At 49.9% G+C, this 20,785-nt stretch overlaps 1 protein-coding gene across 1 annotated transcript in view; it reads right to left on the bottom strand.

Moving 5' to 3' along the window:
• CMTM4 (CKLF like MARVEL transmembrane domain containing 4) overlaps nucleotides 1-20,785 on the bottom strand; it is a 74,020-nt gene that overhangs the window by 12,805 nt on the left and 40,430 nt on the right. The window contains exon 2 of the mRNA XM_059153727.1: nucleotides 3,735-3,911. Within this exon, the coding sequence (XP_059009710.1) occupies nucleotides 3,735-3,911 (177 nt within the window). The remainder of the gene's footprint in view (nucleotides 1-3,734; nucleotides 3,912-20,785) is intronic.

Raw genomic sequence — 20,785 nt, 5'->3', positions numbered from 1 at the left:
ACACTGGTAGATACAGGGGTGAGCCTCTCTAACTCCACTAACAGGTCAACAGGATGTGGCCTAGAGGGTGTGAACCCAAGGCCTACTGGCCATATCTGGCCCACAGACCGGTCTGACGTGCACAGCATTCCAAACAAATTTGAACACGCCATCATCTAAACACCGGAAGACCGCACATTAAAAACTAACCTCTTAAAGAAAAAGAAAAAAAAGAAGCTTCTAGCTGTTCTTGAAAAGCTGTTCTAGAAATGCCCGGAAGCAATGACACAGCAGGGACTGGGAAGGAGAGCCACCTGCCCTGTCGCCCCATCTCTGGCCTATCTGCTCAGGTGCCCAGCCCAGGCAGGCCCACCGTCTCCAACACCATCTCCATTCCAGAGAATGGGCCATCCAGCAACATGCCCTCCCTATCCATCCACACTCTGGGCCCAGTGGGTACCCACACAGCTTTCAAGGCCCAGCCGACATCTGGCTTCTTCTCTGAACATTCCCCTGCTGACATCCACTCCAGGCTTCTGCCCCAAGGCATGTACTACCTCTTTGCCTATGTTCCACCAGGACTTCCACAAAACTGGATCTCACGAAGCACGCTTACCAAGGGGCGAGCAGCTTGCATTGACCCACCCCATGCTTTTGGTTCCCAAATCCCAGCACAAAGCAGGTGTCCATCAGATGTCTGCTGGACAGGCCACAGGTGAGACAGCTGAAAACAGGCTCAGGCCCCAGGTTCTCACTGCAGTTGCCCCCAAACCACGAGGATCTGTGGCTGGCTCTGGTGTCATCTCTACACATGGATGCAAATGGTCAATGACTTTAATTCAATCATGCCTGTGTAATGAGATCTCCACGAAAAGCCCCAAACCACGGTGTGCAGGGAGCTTCTGAGCTGATGCTGCACCCCCACCCCATAAGGACAGAAGCTCCAGAACGCTGAGACTCTTCTGGACCCTGCCCTATGCATATGCATCCCTTCCGTCTGCCTGCTCCTGAGTTGTACCCTTTTTGGCAAACCAGTGAGCCTAAGTACAGCACTCCTCCCAAGCTCTGTAAATTGTTCTACAGAATTACAAAACCCAGGAGGCAAATCTGCACTTGGTGCAGGTCCCCCAGGAGCCCCGTTTGTGGCAGGTGTCTGCAGCAGGGGGCAGTCTCCAACTGGGCCCTTCTCCCGGGGGTCTGTGCCAACTGCAGAAGTCAGCGTCGGAACAGAGCTGAATTTTCAGACACCTTGTTAGTGTCAAGAGAATTAGAGATCTGCTTGGTGTGGAAATACTACACAGATTTAGTTGTCAAGAAAAAAAAAAAAAGACCTATATTTGGTGTGAAAAGGGGTGTCAGGAAACATTATACCATGAGTCATGGCCAAGGCCTTGGGGCTCTGCAGGTGGCCCCTCTGGGTGATCAGACTGTCCCCACTCAACAAACAACCTGGGTTCTTGATTGTGCAAGGTCTGTGGGGTGAGCAGGGGCCACCGAGGCACTGAGGAAGAAGAGCCAGGACAGTCTGGTGTCACGGCAGGCAAGAGCAGAGAGTGCAGCAGGAGGGACAGAACATTCCAGGGCAGTTCTGCTCGCACTGTTCAGTGGAGGAGGCGGTGGTGGGGGGATACGGAGACAGAGGAACAGCCAAGGGATCCAGGACCATGGAGGCCCCAGTGATCCTGACCAGAGGACTTTCAAGGATGTCAGGTTTCTCTCTTGACCCAGGTGGATACTCCACAGCCTTTATCAGTCTTCATTCAACGGTACATTTTAGCACGTTTTCTGGGTGAGCTATATTTGACAGTAAGAGGTGAGAAAACAGTGATGGGGAGGAGGGAATAGAGCACAGACCTTCCCTCCTTGTTAGAAGTTTGGAGAAGCAGTCCATGACGGGACTCAGCGAGCTGGCTAAGGAGAGTAGGAGCCCCTAGCAGCCGGCTTTCAGTAACAGGCGGGGATGGAAGAGAGGGGTGGCCTGAGGGAGGAGGCCTGGGCACTCATTAAGGTAAACATGAGTGGGACACAACGGTGTATGAGCCCCGAATATACAGAGAAAAACAAGTATCACCAGGTAAGTCCCACAGATTCATCAAAATCAAGCAAGTCCAGAGCTAAGAGAATCTTTCTGCTTGCATCAAATAATGCTTGTATAAAATATATACTTTGCAGCTTCCTCCTTATTTATCATTTTCCATGAATATTTTTGTGTCAACAAAGGCTCCTGAAATCACCATTTTTCTAACTCTATACCAATCACACCCTGTTTCACTCATTAGCCATAACTGGCTCTAATGAGGACAAAATATTCCCACCCCCTTGTTAGAGAAAAAACATGGTCAAGGCCAACCCTCTGTAGCGACTCAGTGAGCTGTGTCCAGCCCTGAAGAACTCACTTTTTTCTCCCCTCCCGGAGAACAGATGACCTGAGCTCCCCTCAGTAAGTACACTTCCTCAAGTTCATGTACTCATGCACTCTTCTGTTGAATAAGCATGCATACACCTTCATCTGCTCCAAAAGGGTGGAAATTCTGGAAAGGATCCCAGAGGGCTGAAAGTGTTCTCAAGTGACCGTATCACACGTAGGCGTGTGCCCTACCCAATGCTGTCCAGGAAAGAGAATGTATATGAACTTCCCAGTGAAAAAGATGCAGGTCAGTATGACCCAACATGTGGTAGCCACCAAGGGGAAAAGGCCCTTAATGTTTAAAACAGAAAAATCAGAATTCTAGCAAGCTCACTAAAGAGGTATTTCTGGGGATAATGGCCAGTATGAATTAGTTATTAAGCTGCAGTATGAAATCTTTTAACAGATTTATAGCTGTCAAATCAGTAGATAAGACTTAATGAGGGAGTAAAGCCAAACCTGGCAGAAGTCTGTAGGGGAAACGTGGTTGGTAGGAGACCAATATGCCTGCGGTCATATTAATCTCTCTCAGAATGGCAGCTGCGTACACAGGCTTGAGGTCCCTTATATGCACGGTCTCGTTTCATTCTTAAAACAACCCTATAAAGGGCACCTCGGTGGCTCAGTGGGTTAAGCCTCTGCCTTCAGCTCAGGTCATGATCCCAGGGTCCTGGGATTGAGCCCCCCATTGGGCTCTCTGTTCGGCGGGGAGCCTGCTTCCTCCTCTCTCTCTGCCTGCCTCTCTGCCTACTTGCGATCTCTCTTCCTCCTCTCTCTCTGCCTGCCTCTCTGCCTACTTGCGATCTCTGTCTGTCAAATAAATAAAATCTTAAAAAAAAAAAAAAAAAAAAAAAAAACACCTCTGACCAAAGCACAGAACCCTCCATGTCCTCCCAGTTGCCTTTGAATTTAATGCTAATCCTAGGCTTGGCAAGTCACTGGCATATTCATTCGTATTTTCAATTCTTCCCAAATCAATGCTTTTGTAAACAGCTTTTGGGTCCAGTGTGAAAAATATGCAAACGTATTAATTCCATTTTTTTCTTTCCAGGTTCTGCAAATATCAACATTACCAATCTGCTCAGAGGAGCATAAAACTGAAATGACATCTTTCAAGTGGGGCAAAATAATTGCTATACGACGGCTCTACCGTTAGTGAAGATTCAACTTACTTCACAGGTTTACTCAACCCAGTGAAGAAAGTTAAACTCTCACAGCTGCACTGCAGTAAACCCAGCATCAAATAAACAGGCGCCCAACAAGATGGCGGAGAGACTCTGGGCCGCCCTTGATGCTGGACAGCACCCGGTCCTTTCAGGGTCAGAGGGTGGTGGGGGTTTATACTCACGGTCAGGTTCCAGTTGATCTGGGGGATCCTCATGTGGAGGTTCAGACTGAACAGGATCAGCAAGACTCCCGTCACCACAAAAGCGCTACAGCTCACAAACTCAAAAAAGTAGAGGCCTTCACACGGGGAGCACTCCATGATGGTCTCTATGCAGATGAACGCAATCAGGGCCAAGATCTAGGAAGAAAATTGGAAACACACACACGTGTGTATATTTAGTATCCATCCGTGGACATATGTGCCTGCCACATTTAAATAAAACCCCACCGCCGCCGCCATATGCGGCCAGGAGTCCTCAGGGGACGGCAGTATCGCTGTCAGGAACAGGACCCGATGAAATTCTTATGTAACAACAGGTATGGGGGCCTTGGCAAAGGGACCAAGTCCTAACGTGGACACCTCCGCCCCGCCGTGGTCCCCGGCCACTGTCTGGGGGCGGCTCGGCCCCTGGGAACAAACAGGAACGGCTCTGCCATGTGTTCAGTGCTTCCTCCACCACCAGCAAGTGGTCACGGCCGACACAGGTTTCTCATTCCGAGTCCCTACCGCAATTATGCTGACGCCAGAGGGCAGGGTCCAAATGGTGTCTGTTTATGCCATCTGCAGCTACCCTAGGGGTTCAGGCAGAGGTCAAGCAGGTGGTCGCGGACCCCGGAGGGCTTTAAAACAATTACAAGCGCCTAAAGGCGAGGCCCACCTAATTCATTCACAAGCTATGCTTTTTAAAGGCGATCACCAGGCCTGGCCATTACAAAGTCAGAACGACAGCTTATAAAAATGCTGAAAAATTGGGGCGCCTGTTTGGCTCAGTCAGTTGGGCTGCCTCCGGCTCGGGTCATGATCCCAGCATCCTGGGATGGAGCCCCATATGGGGCTCCTTGCTCAGCGGGGAGCCTGCTTCTCCCTCTCCCTGCCTGCATGCCACTCCCCCTGCTTGGGCGCGCGCTGTCTCTCTCTCTCTCTCTCTCTCTCTCACTATTTCTCTGTGTCAAATAAATAAAATCTTTAAAAAAAAATGTTGAAAAATCCACCAATAATGGCACCAATTTCTTCCTGAAGGACCAAAGTAACATTCCAGCAATATGTCCTAAGAGCTTGGAGATCACAGTCAAACAGGTATCGGTGGAAATCAACATGTGAGCTTTTTTTTTTTTTTTTAAGATTTATTTATTTGACAGACAGAGAGCACTAGCAGGCAGAGAGGGAGGCAGAGAGAGGGTGGGGGAAGCAGGCTCCCTACCAAGCAGAGAGCCCGATGCGGGACTAGATCCCAGAACCCCAGGATCACAACCTAAGCCGAAGGCAGCAGCCCAACCCACTGAGCCACCCAGACGCCCCACTACGTGAGCTTTTAAAGGAAGATTTCAGGAGAAGGAGGCGGCCCAAAGGCTCAGTGGATGGCCCAGGGAGCAATGAAAGGTCAGGTGGTTTTGCACCAAAAACCAGATCGATCTTGGGCTCCTGGCCTCTACTCTAGCACTTCTCCAACCAAGTACCTCGCAGCCCACCACATGTCTGTTGGGCTGGCAGGAAGGGCTACTAAAGATGGCGAAAGTTCCCGCCAGAAGACCTGAGCTCGGACAGGAGAACAAAGGCCCAAGCAGGAATCTGAGACCCCCGCCCCGGGCTCCCGTGGACCAATGGGATCCCGATGAGCAGGCGGGATATCCAAATAAGGGAAACTTCCAAAAGACCCCTGAGCTTCCTCCGAGACCCCTTAAAAGCCCCCTCCTCCCTGCCTTGGGCGTGACTTCCGCCACTCTGCTTTCCAGAGTGGCGGAACCTCGCCCAAGGATGCCCACCTCCTCCCGGCACAACTTTCCTGGCTCCCCTTCTCCTGAGCCCTGAAACTTCGCTGGAGAGCATTTTGTTTTTTTTTTTTTAATTTTTTTTTATTTATTTATTTATCAGAGAGAGAGGGGGGGAGAGAGTGAGCACAGGCAGACAGAATGGCAGGCAGAGGCAGAGGGAGAAGCAGGCTCCCTGCTGAGCAAGGAGCCCGATGTGGGACTCGATCCCAGGACGCCGGGATCATGACCTGAGCCGAAGGCAGCTGCTTAACCAACTGAGCCACCCAGGCGTCCTGCTGGAGAGCGTTTTTAATAAATCTTGCCTTGCACCCACTTTGCCTGGTGTTGTGTTTATCTCGCCGGAAAAAAACTTTACATTTGGTGCCGAAACCCGGGAAGGGGATTGAGCCCCCACACAGTGGGGAGGCTCTCTCCTTTCCCTGGCCGAACCAGACCTGCCTTTCCAAACGCCACTTCCGAAGCTGTGGTGAGTTTCCCCGATTCCGCACCTCCTTCCGGAAAGCCCTGCCCTAATCACGGCCGCGTCAGGGTGGACCCCGCTGGTCACCAGGTGACCTCCGTGACTTCGAGAGGCTGGGAGACGTCCTAACCTCTATGGCAGTTGACACAGTTTTTCCGCAACCCAGTGGTGGACGAGGGGACGCCTTCCTCCAGCCCTCGGGTTGCCCGGCAACGAATCGTGGGGACCTTCCAATCCAAATCCGACCCTAAAACATCCCGGGGGTGTTTTAGGCCTGCTGGCCAATCTTAAAACCCTGGAACTGGACCAGGACCTGCGAAAACGACGTTACTGTACTGTCGCTTCGCCACAATACCGATTAGACAATTAGTCCCAATGGCCTCCGGAAGGCACATTTAACAATCAGATTTTCATGGACCTAAATAACCTCAGCAGACTCCAAGGCAGATGGGCCAAGGTCCCTTATGTCCAGCTTTCTGGACTCTGCACTCTCGCCCCTTCCTCTGCTCTCACTGCTCCACCTCTCAGGTCCTCTTGGCCCGCTCCCCTCCCCCTACCCTGCCACCCACTGCTCCCAAAGACTCGGACCTCTCCTCCCCATCTCCTCTCTCTGAACCCCCGGAGAGCTTCACCCATCCACTGACAAGAGGGCCTCTGGTTCCTCCTCCTCCTCCTTACCGCGATCCTCCACCCCAAGGTCCCTTAAATTCAGGATTTCTGAACCGGCGCCCTCGTCTACCCCTCCTTCTCTCCCTCCCCACTCCTATTCGAACTCCTGACAAATTTATCCGCAGTAAACGGGAAACTCCAATCAAAGTTTACTGAAGGTCAAATAGGCTCTTGTTATTTGTTAAAATCTGCTAGCAAAGAGATGACTAGAACTGATGGTTAATTGTGTGTCTTGGAGTTTTAATGGGTCATTCTTAAGGTAGCATTCAAAGTCTTTGGTAACCGTTAACCGAATGGGATAAAATACCAGAGCGCTGGTCCCGGAACTAGGTTTACGCTTTTGAAATCTGTTGTTGGTAAACACCTTTTGTGCTTAATTGAATTCTGTTTTAACAGCCGCAGGGCTACTGTTTGAGCTAAATCCTTTCATAAAGAATGGAAGGGGAGACTGATCATCTCCCATTAGCCAGGGATACCCAAAGGGGAGGGTGTCCAATCTGTTTGAATCTGAAGAGTGCCTGACTGCGTGAATGTGTCTGTGTGGCTCCAGCCGCACTAGGGCTCGAAAGCCCCCCACTCCGAGTTAGTCTGCCCCCCAAGGGAGGTTGCTGGAGTTGAGGAAGTTGTTTGAGTTCATGCACCCTTCTCTCTACAGGACCTTTCCCAAATTGAGAAACGTTTGGGCTCCTTTTCGGCCAGTCCTGATAACTACATTAAAGAATTCCAATATCTGGCCCAAGCCTATGACCTCACCTGGCATGATTTACATGTGGTCCAGACCACCACCCTCACCATAGAGGAGAGGGAACGCATCCAGGCTGCTGCCCGGGAGCACGCGGATCAGGTCCAGCTCACTGATGCTGGAGCCCAGGCGGTCCCAGCTGTAGAACCAGGTTGGGATTATCAGGATGGCCAAGATGGCCACTGGTGCCGCGACCGCATGGTCCAGTGTCTCATAGCCGGCATGCGGGCAGCCTCTAATAAGGCCGTTAATTACGACAAGATTAGGGAGATTGTCCAGGCCCCTACAACAACCCCACCATGTTTCTTAACCAGTTGACCGAACCTTTAACCCAGTACACTCGCTTGGACCCTGCCTCTCCTGCGGGGGCCACAGTACTGGCTACTCATTTTATCTCTCAATCGGCACCGGATATACAGAGAAAGTTAAAGAAGGCTGAGGAGGACCCCCAGACCCCCATTTCTGACTTGGTGAAAATGGCATTTAAGGTCTTTAATTCCCGTGAGGAGGCGGCTGAGCTTAAACGACAAGCCATATTCCAGCAAAAGGTTCAGTTGCAGACCCAAGCCTTGGTAGCAGCCCTGCGGCCGGCCGGCTCCGGGAGCCAGCAGAGAGGGGCAACCAATCACCCCCCCCCGGGGGGGCCTGTTTCAAATGCGGGGCCGAGGGACATTGGGCTCACCAGTGCCCCAATCCAAAGCCCCCAACTCGGCCTTGCCTTCAATGCCATTTGATGGGCCACTGGAAATCCGACTGCCCTAACCTCGGGGTATCTTCAGCACCTCAACGTGGGGGGCCCCCCGAGACAGTAAGTATGGCCTTTCAACTGCTTGGATTGGAGGACGACTGACGAAGCCCAGACTCAGCCACCCCTCTCACCCAGGCCAAGCCCAGGGTTACGCTCCAGGTAGTGGGTAAGTCCATCTCTTTTTTGCTGGACACGGGGGCTACCTACTCTGTTCTGCCTTCCTACTCGGGACTTACTCGAACCTCACCAATTACTGTTATGGGGATCGATGGGACCTCCTCCAATCCTAGGGTGACCCTTCCCCTTACCTGTAGCCTGGATGGGTTTCCCTTCCCCCACTCGTTCCTATGATTCCTTCCTGCCTGGTCCCTCTACTGGGTAGGGACATTCTCCAGAAACTGAGGGCAACTGTCTGCCTCTCCCCTTCCTCCCCTCTATCCACCTCAACCCGTCTCATCCTACACCTCTCCACTCCCTCGACCCCCGCTCCAGATGACCTACCTACTGTAGACCCTCAGGTGTGGGACACCTCGGAACCCATCATCGCTTCCCACCTTACTCCGGTTAAAGTACAGCTTAAGGATAACTCTAAGTTTCCCTCAAGCTCAGTTCCCTATTTCCTTAGCCCACCGCCGGGGCCTGAAATTATCATAGAACGGCTTTAACGTCAGGGACTCCTGATCCCCATCATTTCCCCCTTAACCCATCCTCCCAGTACGCAAGCCCTCAGGGGCTTATCGACTGGTACAAGACCTTAGGCTTATCAACGAGGTCGTGGTCCCCCTCCACCCAGTCGTTCCTAACCCTACTGTCTCGCGTTCCCCCAAACACCTCTCACTTTACTGTACTGGAGCTAAAGGACGCTTTTTTCACCATCCCTTTGCACCCTGATTTCTATTTTCTTTTTGCCTTCACCTGGGAGGATCCTGACACGCATGCTTCTGGACAACTAACTTGGACTGTTCTACCCCAGGGGTTCAGGGACAGCACTCACATTTTCGGCCAGGCCTACAGACTTAACAGCAGTGCGTCCTTAAGGCCAGTACTCTACTACATATGTGGATGACCTCCTCCTCTGTAGCCCCTCCCCGTCGGTCTCCCAAGACAACACCTCCACCCTACTTAACTTTCTGGGGGCCAAGGGATATCAAGTACCCCCCTCTAAGGCCCTCAACATGACCTTAGGGCAGCCCATCACGGTCTACTCTCCTGCCGACTCACAGACCTTAGCCACTGATCCCTGGCCCATCTGACTCCTCGTCTCCAGCTATTCCATCTGTTATTCCTAAAGAACCCGCATCTCTCTCTCTCTACCTCCCCCCGCTTAAACCCTGCAACTTTACTGCCTATACCCTTGCCAGATAAGGGGTGGATCTACATCCAGGACAGGATTGCCCTGCCAGGCAATCTGGTGCACACCTTGATTACTGACATCCACCAATCCCTCCATAGTGGCCCATAGGCTCTCCACTAATTTCTTCAGCCATTGTTCTATCATCCTTCCTTATCTAAGGTAATCGAAGTTGTCCACAGGGCTTGCAAAACCTGTTCCGTCGTGAATTCACAAGGAGGAATCCCGCAGACCAAGGCCTAACCAACACCTCCGAGGTCATCAGCCGGGGGAAGACTGACAACTGGACTTCACTCCCATGCCTCACCATAAAATACATTTCACAGGCTGGATCAAGGCATACCTCATGGCCCGGGAAACAGGGGACGTAGTGGCTACAATACTCATCGAGCGCATCATCCCGACGTTCGGATTGCCCCGGACCCTCCAGTCGGACAACGGACCTGCCTTCATCCCCAGTGTAACCCAACAGGTAGCTGAGAGCCTCAACATAACCTGGAAACTTCACATCCCGTACCACCCACAGTCATCGGTAAGGTAGAAAAGGCCAACGCAGTGCTCAAAGCCCAACTCACCAAACCTACCCTAGAAACCCATCTTTCCTAGCCTACACTTCTGCCTATAGCTCTCAAAAGACTCCTGGCTACGCCCCGCGGGTCTTCAGGCTTAAGCCCATTTGAATTACTATACGGCCGGCCCTTTCTTAGAAATCATAGCCCTCCGGCCCTTTCCCCGCCTCTTTTATCCTATCTACCTTACCTCACTTACGTCGTAGGGATACCCCTCCCTATTGACTGGCCACTCCCCAACTTCAGGGCCACAAATAATACGGTCCATATGGGCCTCATCGGGGGAAACATACCTATTATTAATGTGTCCTCCCTTACCACCGCAGCTGCCATATCACTAACTCCTCCCTCCTGTACTGTACTCCCTCGGGAATATTTCTCTTGTGCCCTCAGGGAATCTATCGCTGCCTGACCACTAATGACTCCCTGGGCTGTATATTCATTGTATCTCCTTCTACCACCATCTACTCTGAATCCCAGCTGCTGTCCATCCTATTTCCCCAAAACCATGGAGGAAGGGCTGCCTTCCTCCCATTCATAACAGGGGCAGGAATAGCCACAGGGGTGGCAACTGGAACAGCGGGATAGGAACCTCCATAGACTTTTCTTACAAACTCTCCCAAGCCCTGAATGATGACACGGAACGGGTTGCTGACTCCCTCACAGCCCTACAGACGCAAGTCACCAGCCTGGCAGCCTTAGCTCTACAGAACCGACGGGCCTTAGACCTTCTGACAGCCGAAAAAGGGGGGACCTGCCTATTCTTAAATGAAGAATGTTGTTACTTTGTTAACCAGTCAGGTATAGTTACTTCCAAGATCAAAGAACTCAGGGATCGGATCCAAGCACCGTGGCGAGACACATCCTCCTCCTGTCCAGGCCCCCTACAACTGGGTAACCTGGCTGCTCCCTCTGGCGGGACCTGTATGCATAATCCTCCTTCTAATCTCAGTTGCTCCCTGTCTTTTCCGGTATTTGCAGGGAAGCCTACAAGAACTTGCCTGAGTATCTGTCAATCAACTCCTCCTCCAGCCCTACTCTCGCCTGCCCACTTCCGACTACCCCTATGACGACGCCCCCTGTCAGCAGGAAGTAGCCAGAACCAAGTCGACGCCCCTGACACCATTATATTAAGCAAAAGGTCGGAATGTTGGGCTGGCAGGAAAGGCTACTAAAGATGGCGAAAGTTCCCGCCAGAAGACCTGAGCTCGGACAGGAGAACAAAGGCCCAAGCAGGAATCTGAGACCCCCGCCCCGGGCTCCCGTGGACCAATGGGATCCCGATGAGCAGGCGGGATATCCAAATAAGGGAAACTTCCAAAAGACCCCTGAGCTTCCTCCGAGACCCCTTAAAAGCCCCCTCCTCCCTGCCTTGGGCGTGACTTCCGCCACTCTGCTTTCCAGAGTGGCGGAACCTCGCCCAAGGATGCCCACCTCCTCCCGGCACAACTTTCCTGGCTCCCCTTCTCCTGAGCCCTGAAACTTCGCTGGAGAGCGTTTTTAATAAATCTTGCCTTGCACCCACTTTGCCTGGTGTTGTGTTTATCTCACCGGAAAAAACTTTACAATGTCCAGCCTGGGTCAGAACATGAGGCGACCTCCACTGCAAAGGTCCAGGACGTGTACGCAGGCAGCTCTATGGTCCCAGATCTGTCCTCAGAGCCAGCAACATCGGCATCACCAGAGAGCCGGCTGAAGTACAGAATTTCTGCCTCTCCTCTTTGATCTGTGCAGTCGGAGTGACAAGATCCCCAGATGACTGAAGCGTGGGAAACACAAGGCAGGGGCTGCTCTGTGGCCCTTCTCTGCCTCCTGGAGTCCCACGCATGCCTTTCAGGGCACCACTCAGTGCCACCTCCTCCCCATGCCTTCCCTGATTGTCTCTCCCCCTGCCAGACATTATTTGATTCCACCCTCTCCCAGGAAAGCTTGTTCATGTGTGACTGCATTCTACCCTTTTTTTATACTTGACATTATGCCTCCCTCTGCCTCCTGAGCTTTCTGAGGACAGGGGCCAGCCCATCTCTCTCCACCCAAGGTACCAAGTGCAGTAACTTGCACATCATCAACAAATGGGGGCAGGTGGGGGACTAAAAATCTACAACCCACAGTTACTGACATGCTTGCCAGGTCTCCCCGTTAAGAGGCAGGGCAGGGTAGCTCCGCTCTATCCATTATCCAGATTTGTGCCCAGCAATCATAAAAGACACCTCTCCTATCAATTTGTGGTTCACAGTGTAAGTCAGCACATTAGAGACAGGAGTCTTTAAGCACATTCTTTGTCCTTTTCCTAATGGCTCTTTTAATTTTCTATTGAATCAGGGACCTGAATTCTCCATCTGAATTACATGCTTGACTTGCAATCAATTCACAAAGAAGTAGTTCATATAAGGGAAACTCCTAACCTTTTTCTTCTCCCTGTAACTGGATCTAGTAATCTTGGGCAAGAAATAACACACTGTACTGATGAGTTACAAATGTTTCTGGTATGCTAACTTCAACCATATTTGTGTGGGAAGGTAACACCTACAGTCTTAAATATTAAAATAAAAACAGTTTCAAGAATATGCAAATCTAACGGGCCACTCATGCAGCAGCAGTGAACAAAACAGAAATCTGCTCTCTAGCTCATCGTCTAAGGAGAAGCTTTCAGAAATGAAATTAAAAGTACAGTGTGCCAGGCGGTATGAAGTACAAAGGGGGAAGAAAATCAAAGCAGGGAAGGAGAATGCAATGTAACTAGGGCAAAGGTGTTTGAAGTTTTAGGGAGTGACACGGAAGGCCTCACTGAGAAGGTTCTAGATTTATTACGAAGTTCATTACAGTCTCTTAGAAAGGCTATTCATGTGGAAGAGAACTTCAACTGCCTCCATTCTGACCTCAGTCTGTTATCTGATTGAGTTCTTTCAAGCTTATCTCTCCACTCAGGAAAAACACCCTGCAGGCAAGGCATTCTGGGCTAGAAATTGAAACTACTCCCTCAAGCAACAGGGCCTGCCCTGTGCCAGCAAGAACCCGGCCAGGTTGACCCCAAGACCGTCCTGCACCTGACCTTTCCGGCCGACCGGCTTATACCTACAACCTCTGCCCCACATTTTCCTTACCTAAACCCAGAAGTATTTTCGGCGCTTGAGAGATGGCTCTGTCTTCCTGGTGTCGCCCTCACTGGAATCAATTCCTTTCTAGTTTCACCACACCGTCTCTCTCTGCCTTTGTATTTTGTCTGTGGCCAGTAGCCAAACCTGGTCTGTGTGGAACCCCTGGAGCCAGGGGCTCCGGCATCCAGGTTACAAAAGGATGTAACTGAACAGTGAATGAAGAGATAGGCAGGGCAAGGTCCACAAGGGCCTGGGCAGCGGTCATGTCCTGCGTTCAAGTCTCCACAGGGCTCAGTCCGTAGCCCTCTTCCCCTTCCCAGAGATGAGTGCGGCTGACACCTCCAACTCTCTAATCTCATGGCTGGTTCCCTGGCAGCCAGCCCCCAGCCCTAGGTCCCCTCATTACCACAAACTCGGATGTGGTTGAAAGCGGGTTGCTGAGAAGATCAAAAGACACCTCTTATCATGTAGAAAATTTCAAGGGTTTTAGGAGCTTCACACCAGAAATGAGATGAAGAACACGTACACACAAGACCACAAGTATTCAAATGCAGAGATATGGACAGGTTGGCACGCACACACAACTACGCTCGTAATAATTTCATCAGTCCCCCTTTGACAGATATTTTGGTGGCCTCTAATATTCTGTTTCTAATAAACAGGACACTTTTTTGCCTGCTTTCTGGCACAGCAAATACCTAATTTTCCTCCAGCAAAGTGAAGTCTAACAATCATTGCTAAAATAAAAGCTACCTATAGACCCACAAGAAGGAAATAAGGGCTCAAGATTATACGGGAAGCCAACAACTTCAAAGGAACCAAGGAATGAAGAGTAATTCAACTTCTAACAGTTCTGCAGTAGACAAACGTCACAATGTGAAACAGCACAGAGATGTTCAAAGAGATGCCAATAAGTAACAGTTACTGCATTTGCCAACTGGGGGATCCTGCCCATCCTTGGACAGAGCCCTTTCCATGGGGCACTGACCAGCTGACCAGGAGTATTTTCACAGTTGGTAAGTGAGCTGGGATTCAAAGGTTGTCAGGTTTCCACCAGTGCCGCTAATTATGATTGACAACATCAAAAAGCAGGAAGGGAGGGAGAAAAGACTTGAGCTGATTAAGTTACTATTAAAACTTTAAAAAAATTTCAGGGGTGCATGAGTGGCTGAGTTGTTTAAGCATCTGCCTTCGGCTCAGGTCAGGATCCCAGGGTCCGGGAATCGAGTCCCGCTTTGGGCTCCCTGCCGCTCCCTGTTTTGTGCTCTTTCTCTCTGACAAAGAAAGAAATTCTTTTTTTTTTTTAAGTTTTATTTATTTATATGACAGAGACACAGTGAGAGAGGGAACACAAGCAGGGAAGTGGGAGAGGAGGATGCAGGCTTCCCACTAAGCAGGGAGCCCAATGTGGGGCTTGATTCCAGGACCCTGCGATCAACGACCTGAGCTGAAGGCAGACTTTTAACAACTGAGCCAACCAAGTGCCTCAAGACATAAATTCTTAAAAAAAAAAAAAAAGTATACAGAATTAATCTGAAATGTTGGTATACATCAGGAACAATTCAAACTTCAGACTGCCACTATTTTGCATTGAGCACAACACCATTACACAATCCGTGTGCTCTTACACCACATACATTAACTTACAGACAAGTGTGTCGCACTTTATCACTAGCACATTTGTTCAGTCTGTTTCAGTGCATGGGAAGCAGTTTTATGTGCCATTTGGGGACATTGGGGGGGGGGACTTTCCAAAGTCAGTTCAAGGTTTGTCAGATACCATCTGACAGGGACACAGGGCTTGTGATCTCCCCCACACACGGACTGTGCTCTGTGCTACCGCTGCAGGCTTCTGCCACACAGACCCTGGAATTTTGATCAGTTCTATTTTTTGTGATTTCCACCCAAAACAGAGAAAATGTACAGTGTGTTTATAACTGCATATTCTGCATTACTGAACAGAATCCTGATCTATCCTGTGGGTTTTAGGGCCCGTTTCTTCTTCATGATGTCAGTTCAGAGCCTATCTGAAAGCCATTCCTGCAGAAGGAAGGCTACAGTAACTAGCTAGGGGTGGATGTGACAGAGGGACCAAATGTAACCGATCTCTCACTCGGCTTCCAATGAGCCAAATCCCCGGAACGCCCACTGTTACTCCATCACCACCCGCCCAGAGGAGGTGTGATTAGAAGTCAGAGTGGCAAATGTGGAGTTCTGGGGCATAAACTCCACCAGGGTGAGCATGTATCTGCCTGGGGAACATCTCACAGAACAAATGTCCAACCCCACAGTGTGCCTGGAAGGCAGAGAACAAGACATGCTGGTAAACAGCGCTGTTCCTTACTGCGGCCCTCCAGAACAGTCCTGACACCTGACACTCCCACCAGTAGAAACATGGGGTTTTAGGACATTTTTTAAAGTTTTTTTTTTTTTTTTAAGTTGTATTCATCCATTGGACAGAGAGCATGAGAGAGCACAAGCAGGGGGAGCAGCAGGCAAGGGAGACGTTAGATCTGTTTGTTGCCGCAGCATAACACAACTCATACTGACTAGAAAAGGTGCTGTGGCATACTGTAAAATTTCACAACGTATCTTTAGTATGAAACTGCAAATCTGGGTGCCTGGGTGGTTCAGATAGTTGAGTGTCTGCCTCTGATTCGGGTCACTGTCTCAGGGTCCCAGGATTGAGTCCTGCATCCGGCTCCTTGCTCCTTGGGGAGCTTGCTTCCCCCTCTGCCTCTCTCTGTCTCTCATGAGTAAATAAAATCTTTAAAAAAAAAAATAAACTGCAAATTTTACAGAATGAATGTGTCACTCACTCTTCAAGACACCAGATGCAAATTGTTTTACAAACTCTTACCAGATTGTCAAGGTTAAGATATAGAGATATGGGGCATCTGGGTGGCTCAGTGGGTTAAAGCCTCTGCCTTCGGCTCAGGTCATGATCCCAGGGTCCTGGGATCGAGCCCCACATCGGGCTCTCTGCTCAGTGGGGAGCCTGCTTCCTCCTCTCTCTCTCTCTGCCTGCCTCTCTGCCTACTTATGATCTGTCTGTCAAATACATAAGTAAATAAAATCTTTAAGATATAGAGATATGGACCATGTTATTTATACTTTTAAAACAAAAGAATAAAATATGCGGAATTTTATTTCAGAAATGCATCTATGTGATAGGACTGTGGATAAGTTTTTTGGTTTTTGGGTTTTTTTGTTTGTTTCTTTTTTTAGTAGGCGTCTTTTATTTTCCAAAATGTCTACAATGAATATATGTGCTTCTTTAAAAAAAAAATTCAAAATTCTCTCCATCAACACTTTTTGAAGCACTCAGGTTTATTATGAGTTACACGTTAGTGACCTCCAAGAATCAATCCTTATTTGTTTTGAAACCATTCATGAATATTTTACAATGACATTAAAAGCTCTAATGGAAAATGAGAGTCATTCTGCAAGCCCATGTTGGTCCTGCTTCTGTATCAGAAGAGTTCATCATTTCTAAAGCCTTCTTGAGAGCACAATCCCACAGCCCAGCTGCCACTGCACTCTAAGTGCAAGCCGTGGGCACAGAACAGCCTAGAGGCCAGCATGTAACAACTCTGACTCAAGTGAGGGCAGGGACCACCCGCCCCCCCGGAAGAGAGACCCTAAAATCTGTGAAGACATTTTCGAAGATTAAGCAAAATCCTAACCTTCCTTCATCACCAGTTTACCAATGGATCTGATGAAACTCATTCAAAGATATTCATGTAAGGGAGCCGGGGTGGCTTAGTTGGTGAAGCAACTGCCTTTGGCTCAGGTCATGATGCTAGAGTCCAAGGATCAAGTCCCGCATGGGGTTCCCTGCTCCGCAGGGAGTCTGCTTCTCTCACTGACCCCTCTCCTTTCATGCTCTCCCTCATTCTCTCTCTCAGATGAATAATAAAATCTTTTTTTAAATTATTTTATTTTTTAAAGATTTTTATTTATTTGATAGACAGAGAGAGATCACAAGTAGGCAGAGAGGCAGGCAGAGAGGGGGGGGAAGCAGGCTCCCCGCCGAGCAGAGAGCCCGATGCGGGGCTCGATCCCAGGACCCTGAGATCATGACCCGAGCTGAAGGCAGAGGCTTAAACCACTAAGCCACCCAGGCGCCCCAGATGAATAATAAAATCTTAAAAAAAAATATATTCATATAAGCAAAAATCACAGTATTTAAAAATAATTTTAAGGAGCCTTAGAACAACCAGTCCCATGCAAAAGGGACTGCCCACATGAAGACCATCTCCAACAATGCGATCTGCAGTGGCTCCTAGGTGGCCAGTTTCTTCAGTAACACTGATGGCACCTAGAGGCCTGCTGGGCTTGGGGTCTCAGTACCAACGCAGCCAACACACCCCATGATACATACAGACAGAGAACAACCCAGGTCCGAAGGCTCAGTGTCCAGGAGTTGTTGAGGACGACAGAGGGTCACTGAGGGCGTGGGTGGCAGCAGAGGGCTTGAGAAGTCTGCCTGGAGGGCACTGGACTCAGGTGGTCTTAGAGGAGAACCAGGAGAGAAAGCCTGTGTGAGGTGGTGCCTGACTTCTGAAATGAGAGCCTTGGCTGGTTTGTGTAGAGGGAGCATCAATAACGTACGATGCTCTCAGGCCCCGGGCTGGGCCCCGTCTTTTTGCTGTCACATTCATGCCCACTCGGGAAGCAGAGGGCGTCTCCGTCATGTGGCCAGAAGAGACATCCAAGGCCCCCAAGCTACTGTTCCACATACCCTGTTCCCCTACACCAGATGTTTAACCTGTGACTGACCAGGGTCCAGTCCCCCCTGAAACCCCCTGGAGGAAAGCATCCCTGCATGGCTTCTCTTCCAGAAACACAGTATGCGACCTCCACAACCAGGGCTGCGAGGGCCTGTGACAAAGCTCACAGCTTCGCTACTTGTTCTCAAAGGGATCTAACTACAGTCACATCTTAATTTTTCTAAGAGGGTGGGGGGATGGGTGAGCCCGGTGATGGGTATCCAGGAGGGCACGGACTGCGGGGAGCACTGGGTGTTGTATGCAAACAAGGAATCACCGAACACCCCACCAGAAACGAATGATGTACTGTATGGTGACTAATGGAGCATAAATTTAAAAAAAAGAATTCAGAAGTCATAAAAAACATTTTTTCCCCCCTAAGGAAAGTGATCCACGAGTTGCTCCTCTCAAGGGAGGCCATCCCCTGAGGAAAGTGGATTTAAAATTTTTCCCTCCTCTCCCCTGAGACAGTAGAGCAATGAGCAATTTTTTTAATTTTTTATTTTATTTTTTTTGGTGGTTCTCAAACCAGTGAGCTAACTGCAATGTCAGTGGACTGGAGCTACAGATTGGAGGCAGAGAATTAGGAGAAATAAGAGAACTACCTGCTTAGAAGAGCTGAGAGCCACCAGGCTGGCAGGGAGTCCTGATCAGGCAGGAGAAATCGTTAGGCAAAGGAGCCCAGGGGCAGAGGCAAATAAATGCCTTATTGTTGAGAAGAAAGGGAGAGAGAGCACAGAAAGGGAAGGCTGCCAAGGACTTGGGGCCGAGAGCAGCAAGAAGAAAGCAGGAGACCAGGGGAGGTGACAGGCACCCGAGGCTCTGCCAGGTGTGCCCCCACGGGCACCCACATTCCCAGCCACTCCCAACTCCGAAGGCTTCGTTTTCATTTCCGATGAAGGACAGGAGGGATTGGGCTGCGGCCGGTCTGGGAAGCTGTCAGCCTGGTCTGGTCCGGGTTTGGCCCATGTTACCAGGCCAACTCGCCCAGGGATCCTGACATATTTTCCAAGCTGGGTTCTGCTGTGTCAATAATTTTGCCATTTTATGATCCTAAAGACATACATAAGTTAGAGCTGAACTCAAGGGACTGCATTTCAGTATCTTTGTTTGGCTTGACTCTCACCTTTAACACCAATGATTATATTTACATAAGTGAGCCTGATCTCTCTCTCTCTCTCTCTCTCTCTCTTACACACACACACACACACACACACACTAGACCCATGGGTCACTTGTATGTACTGGCTAGCCACAGCACACCACAGTCCCGGACAGATTAAAATAGGCTTATTTTTGGACATCCAACGACGCAGAGCACACCAACAGTGTTCCCAATGAAATGCAAAACATTTTCTTGCTCTTTAAAAAAAAAGTTTCGAAAACTTATTATGCGGTGTGATGATAGAATTGCACATGACTTCAGAAAACCACAGGACGGTCAGCATCATTCTTGCCAAAAAAATGCCCACAACATTTTCCTGCAAATGCCACCCTGCCCCAAAAGCTACATTTTCAGACTGTTTCAATTAGTAATGGAGCAAAAAACAGCGCACATGTAGAGGACACAGGAAACGCGATGCCTTCAAACCGTGCACATGTGAAGGCAGTTAACTGTGCGGCTGCATTCCTCTCCCGGCTGCCCTTCTCAAGTCCTTGCTTCCCGGATGAAGCTGAAGCCCCAGGAAGTGGTATCACATCCCTACTGGATTCAAAAGCAAAACCTGCCCCCTTTCCTTCCTCCCCCTGCTTGAACTCTCAGGCAGCTCCGCACCCTAGCATCCTTGACAAGCCACCTTAAGTGACAAGGGCACTGTTTTTCCCATTGAATGAGAAACCAGTCATCCAAGAGGAGCTTTTTGCGAAAGATTAATCTGGGCCGCAACAGTGAACTGCGTATCCTAAGAGGTCAGGAAAACCCGCCTGGAAAACCCTCACAGCCGGGAGGCCCAGAGCCCGACCAGCCCGGGACCTCTGCATCAGTCAACGGCGGGAGGGTCCAAGAGGAGAGGAACCTACTTCAGGGGCCAAACCCCATGGCCCTCAGGCCCTTGCACAAACAGTCAGCGACTTGCAGATTTAAGTACCTTCCTCCAGACCTTGACACACAAATTAGGGGACTACCACTCAGCAGGATCTGTCAGTGGTGTCCCCAGCTCCACAGACAATAAGGATGGTGGCCCTCCTACTAAATTCAACATTTGCTGAGCGCTTCTCCTGTGGGCCACATGATGCGGCGGGCACTGCCCCAAGCATTCTCACTCGATGTCATCTTCATTCCACCCTGTGAAGAACACATGGTTGATCTGCTTGTTTTCAATCGAGATGTAATAGATGGGCCATAAAATCCACCCATTTCAAGTATACACCTCAGTGGGATTTAGTATATTCAAAGCTACACAACCATCACCATAAGGTAATTCTAAGAGGAACATGTTTGTTTGTTTGGGGGGGGCGGGAGAGAGAGACGCTTTACTTGGGCAGCAGCACACCCAGCAATGCCCGACCCAGGGGTCAATTTCACAATTTTTGACTTGAGCCCAAATCAAGAGTCAGATACTATAAACCAACTGCGCCAATCAGGTGCCCCAAGGAACATGGATGCATTTTTAATCTCCTATCCTATTAATGAAATTTTAAAAATGAGGGGCAAGATGTTAAGCAACTGGGTACCCTGGGTGCCTCAGTCGGTTAAGGCTCTGCCTTCGGCTCATGATCATGATCAGGGTCCTGGAATGGAGCCCTACATCGGGCTCTCTGCTCAGCAGGGAGCCTACTTCCCCCCGTCTCTCTGCTTGCCTCTCTGCCTATTTGTGATTTCTCTCTCTGTC

Source organism: Mustela lutreola, chromosome 16, assembly GCF_030435805.1.
Source record: "Mustela lutreola isolate mMusLut2 chromosome 16, mMusLut2.pri, whole genome shotgun sequence".
NCBI lineage: Eukaryota > Metazoa > Chordata > Mammalia > Carnivora > Mustelidae > Mustela > Mustela lutreola.
This window is presented reverse-complemented; position numbering and strand designations above follow the sequence as displayed.